This window comes from Sciurus vulgaris, assembly GCF_902686455.1.
Source record: "Sciurus vulgaris genome assembly, chromosome: 15".
In the NCBI taxonomy this organism is placed as follows: domain Eukaryota; kingdom Metazoa; phylum Chordata; class Mammalia; order Rodentia; family Sciuridae; genus Sciurus; species Sciurus vulgaris.
In genome coordinates this window covers 37,951,250-37,978,851 of record NC_136476.1, presented here as the reverse complement: position 1 = coordinate 37,978,851, position 27,602 = coordinate 37,951,250, and the positions used below count along the sequence as shown (strand labels likewise).

General features: G+C 40.6%; 1 protein-coding gene across 2 annotated transcripts in view; it reads right to left on the bottom strand.

The window, feature by feature from the left end:
• Positions 1 to 23,508, bottom strand: part of ACER2 (alkaline ceramidase 2) — a 38,427-nt gene extending 14,919 nt beyond the window's left edge. Inside the window, exons 1-4 of one of the 2 annotated variants that reach the window (XM_079113221.1) lie at positions 23,257 to 23,503; positions 13,479 to 13,593; positions 12,604 to 12,745; positions 5,302 to 5,439 (exon numbers count right to left, since the gene is read on the bottom strand). In XM_079113221.1, coding sequence (XP_078969347.1) covers positions 5,302 to 5,439; positions 12,604 to 12,745; positions 13,479 to 13,593; positions 23,257 to 23,364 — 503 coding nt within the window. In that variant the 5' untranslated portion in view covers positions 23,365 to 23,503. Of the gene's footprint in view, positions 1 to 5,301; positions 5,440 to 12,603; positions 12,746 to 13,478; positions 13,594 to 23,256 lie in introns of both variants that reach the window. The other variant, XM_079113222.1, reaches the window with a different exon arrangement.
• Between the last annotated feature and the right edge of the window lie 4,094 nt (positions 23,509 to 27,602).

Below are 27,602 nucleotides of genomic sequence, written 5' to 3'. Positions count from 1 at the left end.
GTGGTTCCCAAAGAAATTCAAGATCTGTTCATATCCAGGATTGGCTAGAGAAAGGTACCTCAAGGCCAGTCATTCACAGTCCAAGATCACTACAGAAAAAAATAAAGTCACTTAACTAACATCTGTACCCCAGGAAGATTTCCTTGATAATAAAGGTAGGATTGCTAGAAGATCCTAATAAACAAGAAGAGGAGGAAAACAATCAACAATGTGAAAAGAGAGCCTACAGAGTGGGAGAAAATCTTTTCCATACACACTTCAGACAGAGCACTCATCTCCAAAGTCTATAAAGAACTTAAAATTTTTTACACCCAAAATACAAAGAACCCAATCAATAAATGGGCTAAGGAAATGGGCAGACACTTCACAGAAGAAGATATACAGCTGATCAACAAATATATGAAAAAGTGCTCATCATCCCTAGTAATTAGAGAAATGCAAATTAAAACCACCCTAAGATTTAATCTAACTCCAATTAGAATGGCTACTATCAAGAACACAAGCAATAATAAGTTGGTGGGGTTGCGGGGGAAAGGCACATTCATACATTGCTGGTGGAGTTGCAAATTGGTGCAGCCACTCTGGAAAGCAGTATGGAGATTCCTCAGGAAACTTAGAATGGACCCACCATTTGACCCAGCTATCCTACTCCTCAGTTTATACCCAAAGGACTTAAAATCAGCATACTTCAGTGATGCGGCCACATCAATGTTCATAGCAGCTCAATTCACAAGAGCTAGATTGTGGAGCCAATCTAGATACCCTCAATTGACAAATAGATAAAGAAACTGTGGTACATATATACAATGGAATATTAGTTAGTCATAAAGAAGAATAAAATTATGGCATTTGCTGGTAAATGGATGAAGTTGGAAAATATGCTAAGTGAAATAGGCCAATCCCCAAAAAAACCAAAGGCCAAATGTTTTCTCTGATAAGTGCATGACAATATATAACGATGGGGGGTGACAGGGGGAAGAGAAGAATGAAGGAACTTTAGATGGTATAGAGGAAAAAGGGGTAGGAGGGGGTGGGGATGAAATAACAGTAGAATGATACTGAATTACCCCATATATATATATATATATATATATATATGTATGTATATATGTATGATTACATGAATGGCATGAAAATACATTGTATACAACAAGAAAATGAAAAGTTGTTCCCCATTTGTGTACAATGAATCAAAGTATAAAAATAAAAAAATATTTTAATAAAAAAAAGAAGAGGAGGATACTTCTCTTTAAGTTAATTGAGCTCTGCTTGCTGAAACAGAAACAAGAAAAAAAAAAAAAAGGCAACTAGTGTTTGTTGCATATTTACCATGTGACAGATACTAGACTAAATATATCTTTTTTTTTTTTTTTTTTTTTTTTTTTTTTGGTGCTGGGGGATTTGAACCCAGGGCCTCATGCATACCAGGCAAGCACTTTACCACCAAGGCACCTCCCCTGCCCCTAAATACATCTTATCTATGAGAGCTAGGCATTAATACCCTTCATATCAATAGGGACAATATGACCAGAGTATATGAAGTAAATGATGAGGATTTCCAGAACCAAGACTCAAACTTAGCTCTCTAGCCCCCAAACCCATATTCCTTCTATACTTTTCACGGAAGGGATGGATTCTGTAATGAGAAGTTAGTGTTTCTTAGCAAGCAACTGGTGCTAAAATAAAAACTTTTGAATTTTCAGCGTAATGGACTCTCACAGATTAACAAAGTATAATTTCTGCCTTCGAACAAGACAACATCAGAGAGGAAGAAGAGAAGGAACAGTGGAGACACAAATCTACATTCAAGGGAGAATATTCTAAACACAACATAAAAGCACCAAGAGTTTAGGAAGAAAACGATCACATGTGGCTGAGGAGGGGAGTCAGGGGAGACCTCAAGAAGGAGCTGGTATGTGGGTCAGGCACTGCAGTGGGTAGGGGCTCTGCAGAGTAGTAGTGGGGAAGGGCATTCCCAAGGGAGAAGAAAATATGAGGGGACACCTAAAGGCAAGAAAGCAAGGAGCCTATTCAGACTGGCGGGCCATGGGGTATTTATAAGGAGCCAGAGGCAGAAGAGTCTCTAAGGGAATCCTGGACAATGCAGAGCCACTGAAGACTTTTGTACCAGGGAGGTACAAAAAAGGCCCCTCTTAAGATAGAGGACTGGAAAAAGAAGAGAGCAATTATAAAACAAACGCAGTCCCCACTGGAGAGGTGGGAGGGTGGGGCAATAGGAGTGGGGGGAGGAGGGGACAGATGAGACACTGAAGAAGATTCCATCAAATTTAGTGGTTTGAGGTGACAGGAGATAAGGAGCCCAATAATGACTGTGAGGTTTCGCATCTGAAGGACTGGAAACAGTGACAGCATTAAAATAATTCGGGGAATTTTTAAACAGGATTTGGGAAAAGTGATGTTATGGTTTGAATGAGGTGTCCCCAAAAGGTCCTCTGTTTCTGCAGGAATATTCAGAGTTGAAATGATCAGATTCTGAGACCTGTAACCAAATCAGTTCCTCCTAGTTTGAATGGTCTGACTGGGTGGTAACAATAGGCAGGTGTGGTGTGGAAGGTGCATCTTCCTTGTGGCCCCTCCCCCCTCCCCCCAGCCCCACCCACCACCTTTCCTGGCAGGGGGAATTGTCATTATCACCAGATGACAGGTTTAGTTATTTTTATTTAGTGCTACGCACCAAGCATTGTTGGAAGTACTACCACATGTAAATTTTACTCAATAAAAGTGGTTATCTTTTTATTTGTCTGTATGCTTTTCTACAATGAAATATGAGTTACTTGATAAAAAATTAATTTTTTAGAAGAGTCATTAGTAACCCTTAAGAGTTCAGACTCAAGATTTTAGAGAGGGGAAGACAGATTACAAGAAACTTGAAAATGAGTAGCTATGAAGGAAGGGCGATGGGTAGAGACAACGCTCTTCAAAAACCTGATCATGAAAGGACAGGGAAGCAAATCACTTTGTCCCACGGCTGCAGCAAGCAGTCGGGATCTCAGCCAGTCATCAAGGCCAGTGGGCAGATATGCTCAGCTCTGGCAAACACACAGCCAGAGGGGCAAAGGGGCTTCCAAACAAAGGCTTCAGTGATAGCAGAGTTTTAAATACCTGAAAGGGTTAGAGAGCTGCTGAAAACTTCCTCCATGAGAAGAAACATGGCTTAATGGCATTATGCAATTTTAGACTTATTCAGCATCAAGTTTGTTGGTAAGATGGCCATTTATTTATGAAAGACCACAAATTCCTCTCCTTTATGTGTCTTTATGATCTGATCCCAGTGTGCTACCCAGAAGTGGGGAAAGTGCTTCCTGTTGAAGGCTAAACACCCTTTTCCTGAAATGTGCAGTTCAGAGCAGTCTGTTGTTTTCAAAGAGAGGTAGACACCAGACAGAATCACCAGGCACATGCTGGACAGTTTTTGTTTGTTTTTTTTGTTTTTGTTTTTGTCCTGTTTGGTGTATAATTTTACTAAACTATATTTTCCATACTTATAAAATTTACCCACTTAAAGAATATTTAAAGTTCACTTTTTGTTTATTCAGAGTTGTTCAACCATCATCACAATCTAGTTTTAGGATTCATTTCTAACATTCTAAAAAGAAACCCTTTCCATATTAGCAGTCATATTGCTAATAGTAGCAGAGACCCTACCCCACTACCTCCTTACATGCCCAGGCCACCCCTAGCCTCACCCAGCCCCAGCCAGCCAGGTTTTGTGTCTTTTTAATCTACAGCTGCCCAGCCCCCACCATTGACCTCCCAAATCAAAACCAATGCAATGCATGTGCAGAGCCGGCATCCTACTTGCAAATGTACTGCCTGAGTGGTTCCCACGACTCTCCCATCAAGAACGATGATAGCTGACACTAGTAAAACAACTGTAGAATGAGAATAAGGACTAGGCAGATTTGAGGTTGCTAAGAACCCTTCTATTTCTAACAAGCAATATGACACTAATGAAATAGAAAGTTGATTACTTATTTATTGATTTAATTTATTTTTGGTGCTGGGGATCGACCCAGGGCCTTACACACACTGAGCGCACACTCTACCACCAAGCTACACCCCCAGCCAGAAAGGGGAATTTTAAAATTAAGGTTATTAGGGCAGAGGGACTAAACCCTTTGTTATTTACTCAATTCTCTGGTTTTTCACTCTTAGCACTTACTATCATAGTTATTCTTCCAGGATCAACTTGCAGCCTGTTTCTGAAATGGGTCTCTTACATCCCCAGTCCTTAAAGGCAACTCAAAGAAGTCAACCAGAGATCTGATGGCATCTTTACCTGCCAGACAGCAAGTTCTAAGCCCTCATCAGTCAACTCAGATCTTGCATTACTGCTGCCCAGCAAAGCAACCCCTGGAGGCAAGAAGTTGGAAAGCAACGAATACCTCCTCTCTAAGCAAGGACAGAAAGCTGACTAAACACATTACACAGAGCAACTAGTGCACACAGGGAGATAGATTGAGACTTCAATTAACAAACTCAATGTCCACAACAATGAGAAAAGCATGAATTAAAATGCATTTTTTTTAAGTGACTGCAAAGAAAAAGAAATGTTTCCAGGGCTGGGGAGATAGCTCAGTTGGTAGAGTGCTTGCCTTGCAAGCACAAGGCCCTGGGTTCAATCCCCACCCCTGCAAAAAAAAAAAAAAAGAAATGTTTCCAACAAAAATTAACGAAAGGGCAGTGATTACTTGTACTTTGATGGAGGCAAGAAGAATAGTCACTTACACACAAGTGCTAAACTAAAACCTTTCTAGGTATCCTCCTGCACCCTGGGTTTACAACTTCCCAAAGGAAAATGCTCATGCAAATAGTGAGCCTGAGCCTCGGAGACACTGAGCCTGAGAAAATATCACAGCCCCTTCGTGAAGTTCGTCGTTTCCAGTATACAGAGTCACTTTCCCTGCTCCCTACCCATTCTTCCTGTGTGTGTGAACACAATGATCCCTACTTTTCTGTTCTCCTTACACCTGTCATATGGATTAATCTACTCTCCTTTTTATAGAATTAAGTCAACAGCTCAGTCTTGGCATTGAGATTTTCCTGATGAGCTAGGTTTTGATCATTAGGATGCATGACAGCCACTAGACGGCTGCTCCCTCTTTCTGAAAATGAGATCATTTTGTACCAAAGCATCAAACCTGTTCCAATCCAGCAGTCAGGAACTAATTCTCCATACAGAACGTTTCTCTTCCAGGCTGGAGGGAACAAAGGAACACAGAGCTGAGTGTTCCCATTATAGGGACAGCCCAAAGGGTGGGCGGGAACAGTGGCACCCACCTCTTCAGCTCTGCGATGAGCAGCGCAGTGCACGGAACCCCCAGAGTCATCAGAGAGATGTTGTTGATGGCGGGCTTGACAAACGCCAGGCATGTTGTAACCACAGACAGGACACAGACCACTGCCTTGAACCTGCCCCTGAATCCATGGAAACAAAACCAAATCCATTAGCAAAGGAGTTCTTGATCATTTGTTTGATTAATACTGGCCAAGTACAGCTGCTGCTATTCACGTGAGCTAAAATGAAGTTGTGCTCAAAGAACCCAGGTGTGCAAGCCATTCACACTCACTGACTCAGCAATACCATCTCTAGGAATTTATTCTTAGGATATAATCAGAGCTTCTCAAAATAGTTAGCCATGACAATGGTAAAGTTAGAATCAACCTCAATCTCTGGGGGTGAGATATGGATAATCATTTTCCTGGTGTGAATTTCCTGTATATTTTCAGATGCTCTGCATCAGGATTTGGAAAATGAACTCTGTAAAAGGTCAGGTAGTAAGTATTTTTGGTTTTACACGCCCTGAGGTCTCAGTCATAGCTATTCCACTCTGCCATAATAGAACGTACATGTGTTACCTTTGTGTCGCTGTGACCAAAATACCTGACAAGAACAACTTAGAGGAGGAAACTATTCTGGGTTCACAGTTTCAGAGGTTCAGTCCATGTCTGGCTGACTCCACTGCTCTGGACCTGAGGTGAGGCAGAACACTGTGGCAGAGGAAAATGGCTCAGCCCATGACAGCCAGGAAACAGAGAGGTTGAGGAACCAGAAACAAATATAAACCCCAAAGGCATACTCCCAGTGTTCCACTTTCTCCAGCCACACCCCACCTGCCTACAGTTACCACCCAGTAATCCATTCAAATCATTAAGCCATGAAATGTACTAATCTTCTAATTAGGTTATGGTTCTCATAGTCTTATCCTTTCACCTCCCACATTAACATAGGAGCTTGTCATATCCAAACTATAACAATATGTAAATTAATGGCCATTTCTGTGTGCCAATAAAATTTGATTTGCAAAAGTGAGAACCATCTGGTCCACAGAGCATAGTTCACCAACCTCTGTTCTACCAAGTGAACATATAGGACTTTCATGAGAAAAGCAGAGACTATTAATAAACCATAGAGCTTCCTAGTTTAAGAGGGAAAAAATGTCCTATGTCTAGTACACAAAACTGAAAATTTTATGAAAAATTCTAATAGTATATATATCTATGACAACCTACCAATCTGGTAGGCACTAGAATTTGTCTTGACAGGCTCTTGACATGACAAACCTTGGAAAAGTCAGTGCTACTCTCCTCAGCAGAGGTCACTTCAGTGGAAAGAGTTGGAAGTGGCGACGTGATCCTGGACATGCTCCTTCCTCCCTCCCGGGGACCCCATTTCCTGATCTATAAAATGGAAATGCTAGACTAGAGGATCTCCAAGGCCTCATCTGTGACTTAAATTGAGGAGCACATGATTTTCCTGAAATTTCTATTATTCCCCATTAGCAGGATTTACTTTGGCCAAGAGCCCTAGAAGAGGTCATAATTAGGAAACTAATTGGAATGAAATTCTATTATAAAGAAATCAAAGGGCATTGAACCTTCAAAATACAAATTTATCTCAAATAGGAAAACCATTTATCATCAAGGCACAGGAACTCATTGATCAAGCTGCCAACTTTCTGACAGGAATGAACACGCCTTGTAGCCCTGAACTTTTACCAGAGGAAAAAATACATATTGGAAAAGATCCAGGCAGCAAATCCTCAGAAGAATCATGTTTTTCTCCTGGCCTCGGCTGCGTTCTTGTCTGCTGCAGTCTGAGATGACGACCCACGGCCATCATGTGTCTGGCCCTGGGGACAAAAAACGGACTCGTTCACTGGGTTGAGGTTCTGACAAGTCATCCTATTTGGCCTTGTGGGATTTTTTTTTTTTATTTTAGTTTCTACTCCGTTCTTTCTCCTCTCCTTCTGGGATGCCTATTATGTGTATTTGTTTGCCTTCTCACTGCATTGCCTGAGTCCCTTACATTTTTCTGTACATTTTCCACCTTTTTGCCCCACTTTGGGTTTCATCTGAAATTTCCTCTATTCTTTTTAAACATATTTTGTTTTATTTTGATTGGATAAACACATGAGCAGAAATGTTCAAAAATGCATCAAGTCCTTGTACCTAATGATTAGGACTCAGAGGTAAGATTGGGGAATACGGTGATTAAAAGCACAGGTGTTTCAGTTAGACAGATGGGTGTTCAAATCCCGCCCCAACCACTTAGTAGCTGTGGAGCCTTTTTGGCAAGTAACAACTCTTCAAGTCTTTCCCATGTAAAAAAATCAAAGCACAGTACCCACGGTATTCTTGTAAGCATTAAAGCACCTAACAGTGCTTGGTACATGTTGTGTATTAAGAAAACCATTATTATCTTTCTCCTTATCATCATTTTGAGAATAAATACTATTTTAAAAATATTACTCTTGTTGACAATATCATGCTCTCAGCAAGAGTCTGGCTGAGCCTGTGCTGCAATCCCCGGGGGCTCTGTATAACGCTGCCAAATGGTTCAAAGGCTTGGGCTTGACGAAACATGTTTTTAAGGGGACCATCCACAGACACCTCCCCACATCGGTTCCAGAGGGTGTGGAGGAATGTGCTGGCCAATGAAGACATCCTGTGAACACACAATTCTGCCACCAGCAAAAGTAAACAGAGATCACGTGGCCAGCAGAAAGCCAGCCAGCCCAGCAGACCCAAGTCATCAGAGGCCCTGGTACAAGAGAGCTAGAAATTTCCAGAGAAGAGGGGCCTGACAGGGTGTTTTCTAAACTGAGATGACAGGAGATCCAACCACAGTTTTTAATCCTGTTTTCAGCTTTCCAGCCCATAGGGTCTCACACTGGAATACGAGGTCGGAGAACCCACGGTACCTCTTCTTCAAACCAAAATCTAGCAACCCAGGCCATTACATAATATTATAATTACAAAGCTGTAACCATTATCATTAGCTACCCTTAAAGCAGTGATTTTCAACCCTATCAAACCCTGTTATGCTCCTTTTTTATATTAAATATTTGGTAATGTCCCTTTTACTCTTCTGAAATGATATGGAATTATGGATGGTAAAACCTGCCATCATTGTGACCACAAAAACATGTCCATAAACTTCCCAAATGTCCCTTAAGAGAAGGAAATATTCCTGGTTAGGATCGGCTACCTGTTAGGACCAAAGCATAACCTATTTATAATAGAAAGTCTTGATATTTATAGTATACAGCATTTGGTCCTGGAAGGGATCTCAATGAGAAAAGTCCAACCCTGTCATCTTAAAAGTAAAGAGCTAAGGCCCAGAAAGTTTAAGATTTTGGCCCCAGGATATCTGGCAACTATACAGAAGAACAGGCAGATCTCAAACTGCTCCCTTGCTATTCACAACTCAGAAATGAAGTGGGTTATAAAAGTGAGAATTGTCCCTAGATTTTGTGGAGGCAAGTCATAAAAAGTACATATCAAGATAGATTATTTAGAAAGTAGACAATTACCTATATGTTCTTATTCTTATATTTTCTGAAAAAAATCTAAAAATTATTAATAACCATCAACAGCTGAGTGTATATACTAAAGATTCTGGGACATTCTAAGCAAGATAAAAGGAAGTCTTTCTTTTAATCCACCAATTTTATTGACAAAGTGGATGTTAATAATTTTCCTACTGTTCTAAACATGCTTATTTCCCAAACATTCGTCCAACCTTTCTAATGGCTAGTGTTAGTACTTATTGAGTTCTTATTCTGTATAAGGCACCACTATACTATATACATCATTTCATTTTCTCATTTATTTTATTTCTGATCCCATGAAGTAACTAATTTTATTATCTCTACTTTACAGATGAGCAAAATGAGGTACAAGAGTTCTACAGGGAAAAAAAAAGTAGATTGTGATTCAAATACATGTCTGTCTGTCTGATCCAAACTCATTTAGCCACTGTACTCTACAACCTCCTCTCTAAAAATCTGATGCTGGAATTACTTTATTTTTTCCACTACTGAAATAAATTCCAGGGGTACTTCATCACTAAGCTACATCCCCAACCCTTTTATACTTTTTCTTCTAAGATGGAGTCTTGTTAAGTTGCCCAGGCTTGCCTCAAACTTGGGATCCTCCTGCCTCAGCCTCCCACATAGCTGGGATTACATGCTTACACCACTACATCCAGTTGGAACTACTCTTTATATGTGTTAGAACTATTCCAGCAAAGTCTAGATCACACAGAAGAAAAAACAATGAGACTGGGAAATAAATATTAACTATCTATTAAGTTCAGGCAGCCAACCCAGACAATTCTGGTCTACAGAAATCTTGCTTTTGATGAGTTCTTTTTCTGACCTGCCACTTTATTCTACTGCAGAACTTCCACCTATCCCAGGCCATGGGCAGTGAAGCCCACACAAAGAGGTTTGGCCTTTTTCTCTCCCCACCATTGGCAAAGTGAAGACAGACAAGTTGGGCTGAAAATCCTCCCTTATAATGCGCCGTTTCTTCCTTTGCTCATAAAAATTCTCCATTCCTATTCTCTCCCTCCATTTGTGTACATGGCAAAACAGGCAGAACTCTCTTCTGTTTGCCATTGGCAGCAATAAAAGCTAATCTGAGTGCTGGCCATGTCATTTAGTACTGTACGGAGTGCTCAGCAGGATCATCCTCAAGAACCCTGAGGTTAGTACCGTTTTACCTACGATTACTGATGAAAAAGTAGTCAAGATGAGCTATACAGTTTGTAAGCAGTAAGGCTAGCATTCGAACCTGAATGGTACCCAGAGCCAGGGATTCATACGTATGTGGGACTCAGCATCTTAAAGGACTCTCCCCTTATGAGGACAGAGAAGTCACATCTTTACCTCTTTCCCAGAGAAATGCCACAGGGTACAAGTGATGGAAAAATCCCACGTGGCCACAGACATCTCTGGCTCATGATATGTTTTCATTATTACAGCTGGGATGCTTTAATTACCAATGTCATTGCCCCATTTTCTTTTCTCCTGTTCATAACACCATTCCTCTACTCCTACCTCCAAGAAACAATAAAAGAAAAAGAAAAACTTTTACATAATTAACACAATAAAAGCTGTCACTTGGGTTGTGTGTGTGTGTGTGTGTGTATGTGTTTGTGTGTGTGTTGCTGAGGATTGAACCCAAGGCTTCACACTGGGTGTGTGGGCAAGCACTCTACTACTGAGCTACATCCCCAACCCCTGTCATTGGGAATCTCAACCCAGGCCTCCAGAATGTCACAAATAAATAAACAAAACCCTTATTCCCATTTCGTCAATTTCTCACTTGGACCCCAGGACCTTAGGTGAGTTCGGAAGGAAAAATGATTCCTTGGCTCTCAGCCTAACACACCAGGCTCAAGGCAAAGACACAGCGATTGGCAGGCACCTTGTGAAAGGGTAGGAAGAGCCAAAAGGCAAATGGTTTGCTTTTCAGGCAGTGACAAAGTTCTTGCCTACAAAAACACTTCCTGACTCTGCCTGCTGCTCACACCCTCTCCCTGCCCTCACCAGGCTTCTCCCAAAGCTGAACAAAAAACCAAAGAACAACGAACTGGAGATAGCTGAAACCAACCCGGGTACATTCTAAAGCATACCTTCTGGTACTGGGGCTATAGCTCAGTGGTTATATAGATGCTCAGCATGTGCAACACATGTGCATGGGTTCTATTCTTAGCACAAACAACAAAAACCCTTAAGCATCCTTTCTCTGCTAACTAGAAAGCTTCAGCAAGATAAAGACCACATTTCATTAAGAACAGGACTTGTTCTCATTTTTTGATAAGTAAACTTCTTGAGGGTATTTCTATCTGTTAGATGATACTCAGAGATAACCCTATGTAATTCAAATCCTACTTCCCAGGATAAAGATTGTACAGCTAATCCATTTAAAGCGTGTTTTCTCCCTACTTCATTTAAAAATAAAATTTCAGTACTAAAATTAACATATGCTCCCTGTTTTTTTTTAAAAAAAAAATCTAAGCCAGTTCAAATTAAAGATAAAAGTGGAAATTCCTCTGTACCTCAGTGCTCAAGAATAGCCAATGGCAGGAGCACAGTGTCCTCATCCTCCCAAGCATGTTTGTGCACATACAAAAACACACTCATGAAGAGTTTAGTCCATTCATTCTAAAATTAGGATATGTGACACACAATTCTAGAATGTGCTCTTTGCAGCCAGTATTTCTCATAGACACTCCTCCACCTCAGCCCACTGAAGCAGCCTTAGTCTTCAACAGCTGCATAGCTCCTGCTCCTTCGCAGAGTTTCAGAAAAACTAGAATGAATTATTTTGTTCTCCTGGCATAAATCTTCCCTGGGCACACAGCTTGCTTCATGAATCCATATTTTATGGTGGTTAGTATTTTGACTAACCACCATGTTCCGCAGAGCAATGTGTGGGTGATATTTGGGGGACATTTCTCATCGTTATTAGCCTGACTCTCCTCTGCCCACAGACAGGAACAAACCTCACAGGACCCCTCAGCAGAGCTCTCTCTGAGCAGACTCTAAGTCAGCACCCCAAGTCACTGCTAACCTTACCACCCTCACTTTTTCAACACAGCCCTTACTACACTCTCACATTACATTATTGATTGATTGATAAGCTCCCCAACTTCAGCACAAGTTCTTTAGTGTCATTTTGTCCACTGCTACCTCTCAGTCGTTTAGGAAAATGCATGGTACAAAATAAATATTTGAAAATATTTACTGGTCAAATTATTATAAAGCCTTAACACAATGGATATTAAAATGCATCTCTTCCTGAAATCCTTGGGTTTCCAGCTTGGAGATGTGTGTGTGTGTGTGTGTGTGTGTGTGTGTGTGTGTGTGTGTGAACAGAAGCAAATAACAATGCAATTTGAAAACAAGCTCTATAGTTCCAAGAATCAAATAATCAGTGTGGATTCCACTTCATATGTATAACACTGTCAGAGTTGGACTGTATTCAACAAAAACTTCTAGTAGGAAATCAAAGGTATTTGAGCTATTATCCAAATATTGCTTTCCCATTCAAAGTCTGTCCACTGTTGCTTGTATCAGACAAATATCAGATACTTGACTTTTTGTCTCTACCATTATATAAATTCTTTCCCAAGCAATATGAAATTGCCGTTTTTTATCTGTCAGTTTAATTGTACTGTCAGATCATAAAAATCAGTGGACGTTAAACAAATATATGATAAGTTGATCACTGGATTAAGCTCAATCATTTGCTATTTTTCTAAGAGCAAAAGTGTTCAACATAGCTTACCTGTCATTCCTAAAGATCTTTGGTAGATACCTTCGGGGGAACCACATGGCCAGAGCACACATCAGAACCCAAAGGATTGCAAGCTCATCAAGCATCTGACCCAGGAAACTTAGGGTTGCATGGAAGTAGACAGATCCAATTCCTATAGCCAATTACAACCAAAAAAAAAAAAAAAAAAAAAGGTCACCACAGAAGAACAGACTACAAATTCAATACACTGCCTAAGATAGCCCTTCTGTTATCAGAATCACCGGATCACACGATCTCTCTGAAGAAAGAAACTCATACCACCCACACATGCTGACCTCACTCAACTCTAGAAAGAGAATTTCAAGTAGAATCCAAATACCAGCATATCCGAATAGTAATGATTGCACAGTTAAGCACACTGTTTTCATCCACAGAGCCTTCGTGGGAACAGGCAATAAATAAAAGTCAACATTGTTTCACTGTTAAGAATTCCCAACCTGCCTAGCAGAGGAAATGGAAATTGCACAAGAATTTCACAGAACAATGAGGGACAAAATGTCTAATTTTTTTACTTTTTATTTGAATTTAAGTGCATTGGAAACCACAGTCAGTCTCACCAGAATTTAATTGTTTCACATGACTTTCTTCAGAGAATTGCACTGGCATAACACCAATGGCTAATCCACAAAGAAGTCTCAAATGCAGTCATGAAATGACAGCCAGCCTTGTTATCAAGCCTTCATTTGAGACTCCTGACTCCTACTTTTGCTGCAAAACAAGTGAAAGAGTTTGCTAAGACGTCACAGTGACTTTGGTTTATAAAACACTGTGTTCAAAGGGGACAGGAAATGTGCAGAATCCCATTTCCTCCCTTTCAGTCCATGTTCCCACATGAATCCACTTACCCACTACGACTAGAAGAGTCCATATTAAATAGATGCCACTGTTGAAGCATGTTGCATACTGACGAAACAAGCACATGCAGATGGGTGGTAAAATGAAAAACAAGACGTTGCTGATCTGGAGGGAAAAAAATGGCAAAACCAAAAGATGAATGTTAAGTAAAAATGCAAAATATGAAGCAGCCTGTTCCAAATGTGTCCTGCGCAAACTGGGAAGCATGTGGCCATATACTGTTTAAGGGCTTGCAATATTTTTGATTGCAGATGAAAAACAAAACAAAAACATCAAAGTTTCTTAACGATCATTTAAGGGCTCCTTGATGCCTCTTTTATTTTTCCTGTTTTGTTTGTTTTGGTTTTGGTTTTTGTTTTTTTTTTAGGACTCAGTACTGAACCCAGTAGTGCTCTATGACACATTTCCAACCCTCTTTATTTTTTATTTTGAGACAGGGTCTCACTAAGTTGTTGAGGCTGGCCTTGAACTTGTGATTATCCTGCCTCAGCTTCCTAAATTGCTGGGACTGAAGGTGTGAACCACTGTGTCTGCTCCCTTGCTGCCTCTTTTGATCATAGGAGGCACTATAAACACCACAATGGGGGTTGTGGATGTAGTTCAGAATGAAAGTACTTCCCTAGCATGCCTACTAAGGTTCAATCCCCAGCCCATTCCAGGGGGTGGTAGGCTAAGACGGCAACCTATGAAAGTTTCCCAGGCTCTTCTCTTGATTAAAAGAACAAATAACTCTTGTTTGCACTCGGATTAATTACAAAGCATTCTTACTTGTAATTATCTTTTTTTTTTTTTTTTTTTTTTTTGCGATGCTGGAGATTGAACCCATGGCCTTGTGCTTGACAGGCAAGCACTCTACAAACTGGGCTATATCCCCAGCCCTACAATTACCATTTTAAAGATAAGGTCTATACTAAATAATGATTTTTTTTTTTTTTTTTTTTAAAGTTTGAGCAAGGAGTGAAAAGGACTAGACGTTTTCAAGCTCCCAACAATCTTTTTTTTTTTTTTTTCCTTTGGAACCAGAGATTGAACCCAGGTCACTTAAATACTGAGCCACATCCTCCACACTTTTTTTGAGACAGGGTTTCACTAAGTTGCTTAGGGCCTTACTAAGTTGCTGAGGCTGGCTTTGAACTTGTAATCCTCCTGCCTTAGCCTCCAGAGCAGCTGGGATTACAAGTGTGGGTCACCTAGTCCTGCTGCTCCCAACATCGATCTTTTGCCAACAAGACCAGCCCTTTTCCCCAGGTTCACATGATGTGAAATCTCTAGGTTTCTCTTTAGTCACCCTTTTTCAGCTTTCTCTCCTTAAACATTTTTAGGTAAAGATCAAATTTGTAATTTTCTTCCCAACTTTAAAATGGGATCATTGTAGGGGCTAGTGATGTAGCTCAGTGGTAGAGTACCTGCCTAGTATGCATGAGGCCCTGGGTTTAATCCCTAGCACTGAGAAGAAACAAAAAAAAAAAAAAAAAAAAAGATAAACTGAGCATTCTTTTCTTCAATTTAATAATGTATCTTATTTGACACAATATATTCCAATTATTATTGTTTGAATATGCAATCATTATTAAAATATCATTAGCCAGGCAGAGTAGCACATGTCTACAATTCAGCTACTCTGGTGGTTAAGGCAGGAGGCAGGATTTTAAGTTTGAAACCAGCTAGAAATTCAGGGAGACCCTATCTCAAAAAATAGTTTTAAATTAAAAATAAACAAATATAAAATATTATTTATGAGATACTTTACATTCTTTTGTTCCTAGCAAGGATTCAAAGTCTAGTGTACACTTCACACATACAGCAAATCTCAGTTTGGGCTAGCCTCGCTTCCTGTGCTCAAAGTCACATGTGGTCACAGACTGCCATATTGGAAAGCATAACTCTAAAACCTCACCTCTCATTTTTAATTTATTGTTTATTTGATTTTGAATTTTTTTTACTGTTTAGGAACTCACAGTCAGCTTTTATTTCCAGCAATTTTTAAATTGAGGTAAAATTCACATACCATAAAACTAATCATTTTAAAGTATATAATTCAGTGGAATTTAGCACATTCATAGTATCAGTCATTACATCTACCTAAAATGTTTTTATTACCCAGAAAGAAATCCTGGGTAGCCACTCTCCATTTCCCTCTCCCTGAATCCCTGGCAACCACTAACCTGCTTTCGTTTCCATGAATTTACCTAGTCTAGATATTTCATATTCATGGAATCATTCACCATATGGCCTTTAGGGTCTGGATTCTTTCACTTAGCATGATGTTTTTAAGGCTCAAATTGTGAGAGCAGAGCCCTCTGGATTAGGATTAGCACTCTTAAAAAAGAGGCCCCAGAGAGTTTTTCACATGAGGACAGCAGGAAGCCACAGCACAGCTATGAAGCAGAGAGCCCTCTCCAGACCTTGTGCTTGCAAGGCAAGCACTCTACCAACTGAGCTATCTCCCCAACCCTGTTAGTGTCTTGATCTTGTACTTCCCAACCTCCAAAATTATGAGAAATAAATTTCTGTTGCTATAAATTACCCAGTTTAAGATATTTTGTGATAGCACAAGAACAGACCCAGACACCATATCACCCAATATGGTAATTCTATGTTCAATTGATTATGGAATCACAAAACTGTTTCCCACAGCAGGTGGGCTTTGCTTCTTGTGTGCTTGGTTCTGTTTTGTTTTGCTTTGTTTTTTGCATTCCCACCAGCAATGCACAAGGGCCTAGCCTTGCCAACACCTATTATATTCTGGTTTTCGGTGTTTAAACTAAGGCCATCCTGGAAGATGTGCAGAGATAGGGACATTCAGTGTTTGAAGTCTCATCTCTAATTGCAGAATGAGGAGGACCTTGCCCAGGACCCTGCCCACAAAGGAAGTGCATAGAAGGTGAAGACAACAACTGAGTCAAAATGAGCATTATCTGAGTTCAATCCCTGATAGGACATCCCCCCACCAAATGAGCATTATCAATGGGGATGGAGCAGGAGTGTTCATGAAGCAATACTTAAAGAAAAAAGAAGTTTCCAGAGATGGATAGATGAAGTCTGGAAAGCCCATGCACAGGGTTTTCAGAATACAGGAGGGTTCATCCATGTTGGATGATACAGGAAGGTCACTTAGAGGACATCTCAAAGGAACCTTGAGAATGGGCTCCTAGCCTGAGCTGGAGGGACACCAGGCAGAGAGCATTCCTGGAGTTGGGGAATCACGCTGGTGTACAACTAAATAAAATGCTTCAGCAAATCCCAGAACTCAGGAGTCAACACCTTGGATGTGACACAGTATTTAGAAAGGAAAGACAGACAGGGTAGAAGAGAAATAAAACTAGTGAAGAGAAATACAACAGGAGAAAAGAACAAAATCCTTTGTCAGGGCAGGATGGGGACAGGGCTACTGCCTTTGGTTAAAATCCAGGACTAAGGGCTGTGGGTGTAGCTCAGAAGTGGAGCACTGGCCTGGCACACACGAAGCCCTGGGTTTGATTCCCAGCACTGAAATTTTCAGTCTTGGAAATCAGCCAGTTTTCATTTGCCAATAAGGAAGGAAGAAAGAATCAGGACAAAGGTTGACATACACAGTACATTTTCTTTCATTGTTATGATCACAAGCCTTTAATTTTCAATGGAATCATTTAAAAAAAAAAAAATCAGGGATCTTTGTGGGTTTGAAATGAAGGGATTTCAAAGCCACCCCTTGCTTTCTATATAACTGAGGCCCAGAAAGGGTCCAAGGCTGACCAAGGTCAGAAAGACAATCACCCAGAGCTGGGACAGCCAGCTGGCTCCTCCCATGGCACCACCCTGGCTCCTCCCTCCAACCCACCCACCCACATTCTGAACCCCTTATCTTATCTCTTCAACTGATATCTTAACATTGCAAATTGCATCGTGCAATCTGCACATATGACCCATTACAGGATTTAAAGCAAGGCTTTCTTTTGTTAAGCACAAAAGTGGAAGGAAGAAAAGGAGACAAAGGGAGAAGAAGATGGGGGAGAATTCAAAAAGGGAAAAGAAAAATGGGATTATTATACCATAGGTAATTTAATATTTCTCCCTTCATACACACGAATGTGGTCTGCTTGTGAGAAAAAAAAAAAAAAAGAAAGAAATATGTTATAGACCTAAAGTCTCCTTTGCTCCCCAGAAATAACCAATGTTCTAGATTCAGAGTCTTCTAACATTATCATTCTGGGACTTTATTTTCTCATTGACCATATGCCTTGCAAACCTTTTCATCTGAATGAATATAGAGTTAGCTCTCTTGTTACAAGTTCTGTAGATGACTGAGTTTATTTAGCCATTTTCCAGGAGAAGGAGCACCAACTTACAGTCCCACCTACCATGTTGGAAAATATAATGTATTTTGACTTTAACCCCAGTATATCTTCATTGCTTCAATCTCCTTTGTTTCAACTAAGACAGGTTTCTACTGCCAAGCTGTCCCCCAAATGACTCTATCAATTTATATTACCACCAGCAATTCATACATTAATCACTTTTAAATATATGATATAGTATTCACAATGGCATGAAGTCATTTACTACATCTACAGTATAATAAGATACTTCGACATTTTTTTTCCAGTACCGGGTATTGAACCCAATGGCACTCTACCACTGAGTTACATCTCCAGCCCTTTTTAATTTTTATTTTGAGACAGGGTCTTACAAAGTTGCTGAGGCTGGCCTAGAACTTGCAATCCTCCTGCCTTAGTCTCTGGAGTAACTGGGATTGAAGGCATGCGCCATGGTCCTTGGCACTTCAACATCATTTTTAAATGCACATATATAGACCTCCATTCAGAGCACTATTCTAACACATGCTCCCAAGTAACACTAAAATCACACTATTGCTTCTGCAAAGACCATCTACCAAGACCTGCTGGTCACCACTGACCCTCTTAAAGACATCAATGTATGTAAAGGAAATCCCAAATTCAAGAGAGATTCTCCTCAAACCAAAAAGAGGAAGGAACACCAAAAGAAATGCAGAAAAGCAAATGAGTCATGGTTGAAAGAAACTCAATGGCTCCATCTCTATTGAGAAAAGAACCTTCCTTCAAAACTCTGCAGAATTATTTCAGCCAGGGCATGTTTTTAAAAGTTTATTGTTGGATTGCCCTTTGGAGAACTGGTTTGTTTAATGCTTGCAGATTCTTTTTAAATTAAAAGAAAACCACAACTTCAAAATGTATTAATTATTTCCTTTAAAAGTTCCTCATTCTATGAATTCCAACATAACATTTGCTTCAAAATAATCTCAAGAACACACTGCAATCTCATCGTGAGGCATCGGAATGTGCACTTTCCCAGAAAAAAAGGGTACATATATACTGAAAAAATCACAGGCTGGAAACTTTCTGAACAGTAGTTTCCCTGCCTGAATAAATTGTGCATTGTAATTGTATGTCAATCACTAACTCTCCATTCTACCATTCCACTCCTGCCTCTGGCATGACCAACTGTTGTGGTTTGCCTGGCATTGAAAGGGTTCCCAGGACACGGGAGTTTCAGTTTTAAAATCAGGAAAGTTTCAAGAAAAACCATGATGCGTTCGATTACCCTACTCAGAAAGCATCTTGAAAAACCCCCTTACCCTTGCCCATGGTGCACTAATGCAGAGTGCTAAAAACACCCTCAGCAAACTGTACACACCACTGTTACGTTATGGCCCTCACCACCCAGATGACATTTTCCAGATCTGGTCTCTGAGATAGGCACACACTAGTGTGCCCGCTAAATAGTATCTAAATGCTTAGAGAGGCAAACAGGTTCTGCCTTACAGATGGTGGGACAAGGATGTGGGCATATAAAGAGAGCATATACTTTGCTTATGTTGAAGATATTGGGGGGCTGAGGGGAAGGTAAGAGATCATAGGCTGATTTTATGCATGAACCTATATGCTGTTAGACTTTGCCTTCAGTTGCCTGAGTCTCTGCCCAGCAAGAATCTCCAAAGGCCAAGTCCAGTGGTTAAAAGACAGACTCCACTTTTCTCCAAAGTGGTTAGTCTATGTGATTGGGGCCTTAAGGCTTCAAACATAAAAAGGAAATCAATTCAATAAAATTTATAAGTGGAAAAAACGGTTCAAAGGTGCATAAGTAAAATGCTATGAAAGAAAATGATATGTTCTTGGAAAAGATATTTGTTCTTGGCTGAAGCAAAGAATAATGAAAAGATCTGAGGCAATAGCCAAACACTGTGGAAGTTACATCAATGTAGTCTCTTTAGTGGGCCATTTAGCAACAATTATCAGCATTTAAAGTGAACATTCTCCTTCACACAGCAATTCAACCAGAATTAGGACTTATAAAAGTGCATTCAGATGCAGGTATGAGGACATTCACTACATGACTCTTCAAAAACCAAAATGAAAATGATAAAACAAACAAACTACTCTAAGAGTTCATTGATAAGGGGTTGCCTTGTTAAATGACTTACAGCCAATTCATTAAATGAAAAAATGTATGGATATTGTTAGAGGAAGACATCTCTATCTGAGCTGATGTGGGACCATCTCCAAGACATATTTAGGGAGAAAAGCAAGATGTAGAGGGTTAGGATGGTATAATCTTAATTGGGTTGGAAAAAAAATGAGTGTTTGTGAATGCACTATACATACATATTTTATGTGGACACGCAAACACCTGTGTGTCCTACATGCCTAAGAAATGTCTGGAAAGATACAGGAGAGAGAGAAGTTTTTACTTTATAGCTTCTGTACTCTGAATTTTTTTAACCATGTATCATGTTATTATTTTTATAATACACAATACCGAAAACTACTTTAAACAAACCTTTTCATATCAAACAACATGAATTTTATTCTGTGGACAAAATGGTCCCAGTACAGGAGTTTTAAGTTAAAGAATGACTGGATAATAAATACCTATAGTATAACAAACAAATCTAAGGTACTTGCAGTGGCATTTATGCTTCAAGAGAACTAAGTTCATATGAATAAGTTCTAACTCTTCCATTTTCTTGACCTCATCAAGCTCCATAAACTCTCTAGGCCCTGATGTCCTCCTCTAGCAAGTGAATATAAAAAGTAGCAACCACTGCGTAGGGTGAGTGTGAAGTACACAGCACAGCTTCAACAAACAGCAAAAATCTCACAGTAGCCAGTAGTAACTGAACTTGTACTAGTGTGCTACCCTTAAGGCCGGCTAAGAAGGTTCTAGATCCCTTTTCCAGTCTTCTCCTGATGTGACATCATCAATTCCTTTAACTTTTTCTTCAAATTGATAATTAGTTTGTTGTCATATTATGAGGACTGAAGGAGATGTTCATCAACACGTTCTTTATCAAACAAGATGTTTATCACTGTCTTCCTCCATACAGGAGTAAGATAAACTCAAGTGTGTCCTGTGATAGCATCAGAAGATAAGGGAGAGCCATGGGAAAGAGTTTTTGCTAAATTCTTCGAACTTACATTCAATAGTCAGATGATCGATTTCTTCTCTGAGAAGAGAATAAATACTCTTCACATTGCCAGAGCAAATATTCTAAAAAATAAGGTCTCCAGGTGTCGTGGCACTTGCCTGTGATCCCAATGACTCAGGAGGCTGACTCAGGAGGCTGAGGCAAGAAGACTGAAAGTTCAAAGTCAGCCTCAGCAACTTAGCAAGGCCCTAAGCAACTTAGTAAGACCCTGTCTCAAAAAGATAAAAAAAAAAAAAAAAAAAAAAAAAAGGGGCTGGGGATTTGTCTCAGTGGTTAAGCCCCAGTATCAAAAATAAAATGAAATAAAATAAAGAATAGGTCTGTCGGATGTATCGGCTGGCCTAATCAGTCACATACACTGTAGTTGAACTTCAATGGTTCATTTCTTTCAAAAAGCTTTTGACACTCACTATGTAGTAACAGCTCCAATGGGAGTAAATTAAAAGTAAAGACAAAATCAATTAATTGTTCCCTCATCCATTACTCTGGACTGTTCAAGGCGGGATCAGAGCTCTTGTACATTAGCTTTTTGTCCTAAATAACCAGGTCTGACACTCTCTGAAGACCTCTGACTCCACAGATAACTACCATGCAGGATATGTAAAAACCTATCACCAATCTGTCATTTGTTCCTTAATCCTGGTGAAATCCTTAGTATTTCCCAGTATTCTTCACTTACAAATGGAGACATCAGTTACTGCTGCTGTTTCTCCTGGTTGAATGTGTCCAGCCCTGCTCCAGCCCATCCTCTGTGTGCACCTGTCTATACCTAATACCATGCCCACCCAGTTGTATAATAGTGAGTGTGGCCACCTTGACTAACTGCATTTTTCATGGTATCTCTGAACAGCAGAGGGCCTAGTTTTCTTGAGCAACTCACCCAGCCATAAAAAGTAGAAGGAGTTTGGGTGCCATGCATGCCTGTAATCCCAGCTACTTGGGAGGTTTAGGTAGGAGAATTGCAAGTTCCAGGCCAGTCTGGACAATGAAGTCAGACCTTGTCTCAAAATAATTTTTTGCTTAGTGGTAGAGTGTCCCTGAGTTCAATCCTAAGAACTGGAAGGAGGAGGAGGAGGTAGAGGTGGAAAAGAGGGAGGAGGAGGAGGAGGAGGAGGAGGAGGAGGAGGAGGAGGAGGGGAGAAGTAGTAGTGCTGGTGTGGAAGGCTGCCATGAATTTCAGCATTGAGGGTAGAGTCAAGATTTCAAGATTGTGGCCCTAGACATACCACAATGTGGAGATGACAGCTCTCTCAAGAGTCTCGTTTTCTGGTCATAGGAATAAAAAGACAAGAACTAGAGATCTGTCCAAGCAATAAGCACCTGAATCCTGCCAAGGACATTTTCTCTGGCAAATCCAAGGGGAAAAATCCTAAATAACAACCTCAAACTCACAATGACTCAAAACACAGAGTTCCTGTTTTCTGTGTTTGGGCAGTGAAAAGATAAGCCAAAGAAATGACCGAGCAAAGTCCTAAATTCGGAACCAGAATCATGAGCCACAGGCACAGTGAAAAACAGAGGCATTTCCTCTTCCAGGGACAACTTTTCGCTCCCACAACGACTAAAACCCCGGGATTCTGCATTGGAGAAGTTTCTGTTTCCCTGTATCTAGGGACACAGGCAAGTCCAGAAAATCCGCATGCTACCACTTCCAAGCTTCCCTTTCACCCCTACAGTAAAGAACTGGAAAAAGCACAGGCCTGAAGGAGATAAATTTGGAACTGGCACAAGAGTGGGAATATTAAAGGGAAGGAAAAAAAGAACTTGTAGTAATTAACCTGATTCTGGACAAAAATAACTTGATGATTGCCATATTCTTGGGGGCGGGGCAAATCAGCGTGGTGGGAGCAGGTCCAGCCCCTAAGACCTGCCGGGGACTTCCCCATTCCCAGTGCTCAGAAAGCGGGTATTCAGGGTAAAAACGCACAATGCGACCCAAGTGCGTCACGCCACAGATATCCTAGAGGAGGAAGGGAGTTGTCCCAGGGGATTCACCGCCCCCAACTGACCCAAACTGGAAGAATGTACTGACAAGGACTCCAGGCTCCGGGACGTGTGGAGACCAAACAAGACAATAGAGCCATCAGAAGGAAATGACAGGCGGAGGAGGATGAGCCTAGACGTCCAGATTAGGGACAGAAGAGGAGAACAGACCGAGAACTGAAAGGAGCGCTCAAAGGAGGGGGCGTGGATCAACTCTGGCCCTGGAGCGAGAATGGCTCCTACACACACAGCGAACGTCCAGCTTCCAGGCGCCGCGGCGCGTGGGGACAGCCCCCTCCCGCCGGCCCGCCTGCCATCCCCTCTCCCGCGACCCGCACCGTGTTGTAGAACTCGGCGATGGCAGGCACGATGGTGTAGTTGTCCTCGCACCAGTCCACCTCCGAGCTGCCAGCCCGCAGCTGGTCCCACCAGTGCGGGGCGCCCATGGCCGCCCTGGGGCATTGGAGCAGCTGCTCCTGTAGCTGAGAATAGCCCAGATCTGCTGTCGGAGGCAAACTGCCGCAGCCGCGGCTTTATGCAGTACCCAGCACCTCCGGATGTGGCGCCTCCCCTGCCGGCCTCCAGGCGCTTGGCTCGGCTGGCCAGACGAGACCGGCTCACAGACCCCTCCCCCGGCTCCGCCCTCTGGGGAGGAGCCCTCGGAAGCTCAGCGGCCACGCCCACCGGAGGCGGGGTCCACGTGGAAGGAGGGGCGCGGAGAAGCAGCGACCTACTTCCTGCAGACACCTGCAGGCACCATTGCTCTGCGCTTCTGGCGGAGGTCTTAATCGTCTTCTCCAAGCGCACCCTGGCGCAGACTCACAGGCGCCCCTGCGTTTTGCAAAGAAAGCCAAAGCCCTCGCTGGCAAAAATTAAAATGAGAAATGCAGGAGAACCTAGAACCCTTTGAACTCCAAGGGAGTTTGCACCGATTTGGCTTGGTCCTGCGTGGGACTGCGTACTAACGCCTAAGAAGTGCCCTCGGTCTCCCTGAAGCCGGGAGGGATTTGCTTAACACGACTTGCTGTAGTCGCTGGGACAGGAAAACCTTCCTGTCTTCAGGAAAGCTCAACGACAATCCCACACAGACTCGGCCGCCCACTTCCCAGTGGAGAACTTCTGCAGTTAGCAGTATGTTTCTGCTCTTGATCTCTGAGGCGCCAGCGTTAGAGTTGGATCCATTTTGTCCCATTGTCACAGATGTGTGACACCTATAAAAAATTAAATTGAGCAACAAATATACCACTTAATGGTAACGTTAAAATGACAATTATGTTTTTGGAGGCCTATTTTTTTGAGAAAAGTAATAGGTGAATGATTAGAGCGATTGAAAGTATTTTTAAATTCATTGGGAAAATGGCATAAACTTGGCTGCAGAAGTTCTACTAAATGTTCAACTGAACAAAATATTACATAACATATGTGTGGTATTTAAGAAGAGCATCTATGAAAGTATTATCTAGGATTAGGTTGTCATTTTGAGGAATCCACAGTATATCAAATTATCAATGGTGGAAAATAGTTGTCCTATAAATGGGACAATGTATACTGCATAGTAATGTGCAGTATACTGCCTGAATATTATGGGTAGCAGAAATGACACCTGACCTCATTATTCTCTGTACATCAAAATTAATCTTTGCCCCTCTCTACCCTGCCTTGAGATTTAAGAGATTGATCTCTGAGGGTCATGTCAACAGGGCTTTGTTTTCCTTCTAGTTACATGTTGGACTTGCCCAAGGAAAGGCACGGCCAGAAATGAGACGTCAGAGTATTTATTCTCCATGACCCTATGTAGCAAGCTGCAAATTGGCTGAGGCGGAATCCATACTCAGAGACACAGCTTCTGCGGCTTGGCACTCACTGGTTCTGCTAGCAGTTGATAGTAATAATAAGGTGGGTAATAATTGCCACCATATTTTGGTAACTCCTGGGTGTTTGACCATATCTGGATAATTGCCATAATCCTGTCTGTACCTTTGTAAATAGTTCCTTCTTACACTCCCTTCAAACACCCCTTTTGTATGCCATTCTTTTTCTGCTGAAGCCCTGGCTAGTGTACCAAATTTGAGAAATAGTCTCAAGTCAAAAGTATAAATAAACAATATTTTATGCCCAGTGCTATAACAAAGATAAACCAAAAGTACAATGGATGCATAGGAGGATATTTCCAGTTGTCTACTCACAATACATTTTCTTTTTCATATGTGGAGTGTACTGCACTGCTGCCTGATAAACTCCAATGTGTTTGCTACTTGTGGTTGTTGACAAGTTGTAACCTGTGTTTTCATGTTTTTCCTAAACAGTTCTTGTACTCATTATTGTGCACTCATCAAGAGCCGATGAACCTGTGGAGCAGATTCACTGAAGATTGTAATAAAGTGTCATATAAATAGTTATGATCACAATATATAGTTTTTATTTTTGTTCTAGAAATACATAGAAAATGTGATGTGATTTGAATGAATATTTTGTGAATCATTTTTTACTTCATCTTGCTGCACATGTCAAGAAAACACATTCAAGTGCTAATACCAAAAGAAATTGAGGGCTTATTGAATGAATCTTCTGAAGATAAGAATATTGAAGCAGCTGGCATAATTATTCCACTGGACATTAATAATATAACTGATAATGGTAAAATTGATGACAAAACCACTGAATCAATAGTGAAAGATGTTCCAGGTCCTCTGGAATTACATACTGGAACATCTGACCAAGTTGCAGAAATAGAAAGTATGGATGAGACAGAAGATGTTGATATTATTTATCATTACCAATATTCCGGTCTGTTCTCAGGAAAAAAGAAAATTAGGCAGACATCACTAGGTAAGAAGCAAGAAGTATGTGATTCCATACCTGCTTGAAGGTCAACAGTTCCCCAATATTCCAGAGATATTAGAGAAAACATTTATTCCGAGTACTTGAGAAAAATAAGGAATTCCCTGGCATATTGAAACTCAGTGGAGATTTTAAAAGAAATATTGATACCTGAAATATATGATTATATTGCAAAAGAATCTGTGTGCTTTTCTGAAGAAAGTGAGAATACATCTGAGTACTTAGTGTAAATAAGTTTAAAACAGTTTTTGAATTCTTGCCTTTTCAGGTTATCATAAACTACCTTCCATAAAAAACTATTGGTCAAATGATGAAGATTTGAATATGTCATTAAAAATGCAATGTCCAGAAATAATTTTCAGGACCTAAAAAGCATCATACATTTTTACAACAATAATGAATAGCAAGAGGCCATTGAAGGCTGGCACAATGGTGCATGCCTATAATCGTGGCAACTCGAGGTCAGTCTCAACAATTTAGCAAGGCCCTAAGCAAGTTAGTGAGACCCTATCTCAAAATAAAAAATAAAAAGGATGAGGGACTTAGCTCAGTGGTAAAGTACGCCTGGATTCAATCCCCAGTAGAGAGAGAGAAAGAGAGAGAGACTATTGAAGATAAAACTTAAAATTCATTCTCTAGTAAATATCACTCAAAAGTCATGCATGAAATTTGATATATTTGAGGAATATGTGACAACAGATGAAGGTGATTATCAGATATTACAGTCACAATCCACTGAAACAATTTATAAGAGGGAAACCCAGCCCAACACACCTATAATCCCAGCGATTCAAAGACCGAAGCAGGAGGGTCACAAGTTCAAAGCCAGTCTCAGCAAAAAGCGAGGTGCTAAGAACTCAGTGAGACCCTGTAAAATAAAAAATAGGGCTGTGGATGTGGCTCAGTGGCTGAGTGCCTGGGTTCAATCCCTTGTACCCTCAAAGGAAAAAAAAAAGGAAAACATAAGATTTAGTTATAAATTCTGGGCACTGTGCAGAGTATTGGGATATTGCTCTGACTCTGACTTGCACTGTGGGAAAAGTACTCAAAAAGGATCCAACAATGATCTTTAGGGGAGCAATGCTTGAAGTGGTAGAGAATCCACAATTAGACACTCCTTTTTTCAGCGATTTATTCACTGGTTATGACATACTTGTTGGTAAACCTTTGAAATATTGGATTCCAAGCAATAGGCATAATAAGGAGAAATGAACTAAAAAATTGTCCTCTGAAACTGATAACATTGATGTAAAAGCAAACAAGATTTTTATAATTGAAGATTCAATACAAATAATGAAATTCTCATTGTAAAATGGTTAGATAGTAAATGTGTCACTGTTGGAATGACCTATGAGACAGTGGAATCACTTGGTAAATTCAACAATGGAAAAAAGAGAGAGTAAAGTCAATGAGTCTCAACAAAAATTAATAGGTACTCATAACAACTTGGTGGGATGGAGAAACAAAATAGTTTGATTTTCAAATATTCCACTTCTATCAGAAGTAAAATTTGGTATTGGCCTTTGATCACTCTCATAATCATTATGTGTATCTTAAATGCATGGATTATTCACCAACTTGTGAACAAACACAAGAAAGAGTTCATAAATTTGTTGGATTTCAAAAGAGACATTTGCTTAGCATCCCTGAAACAATGCAGTAAGAACCCATCAGGAGGAAGAACACTTAGTACTCCCAGACCTTCTGCTGTCCAAGACACTATACAATTTTGTTTTCAGTATGGGGATTAAACCCAGGGTTGCTCTACCACCAACCTGTATCCCCTAGATCTTTTTTAAATTTTGAGATAGAGTCTCACTAAGTTGCCTAAGCTAATATCTGT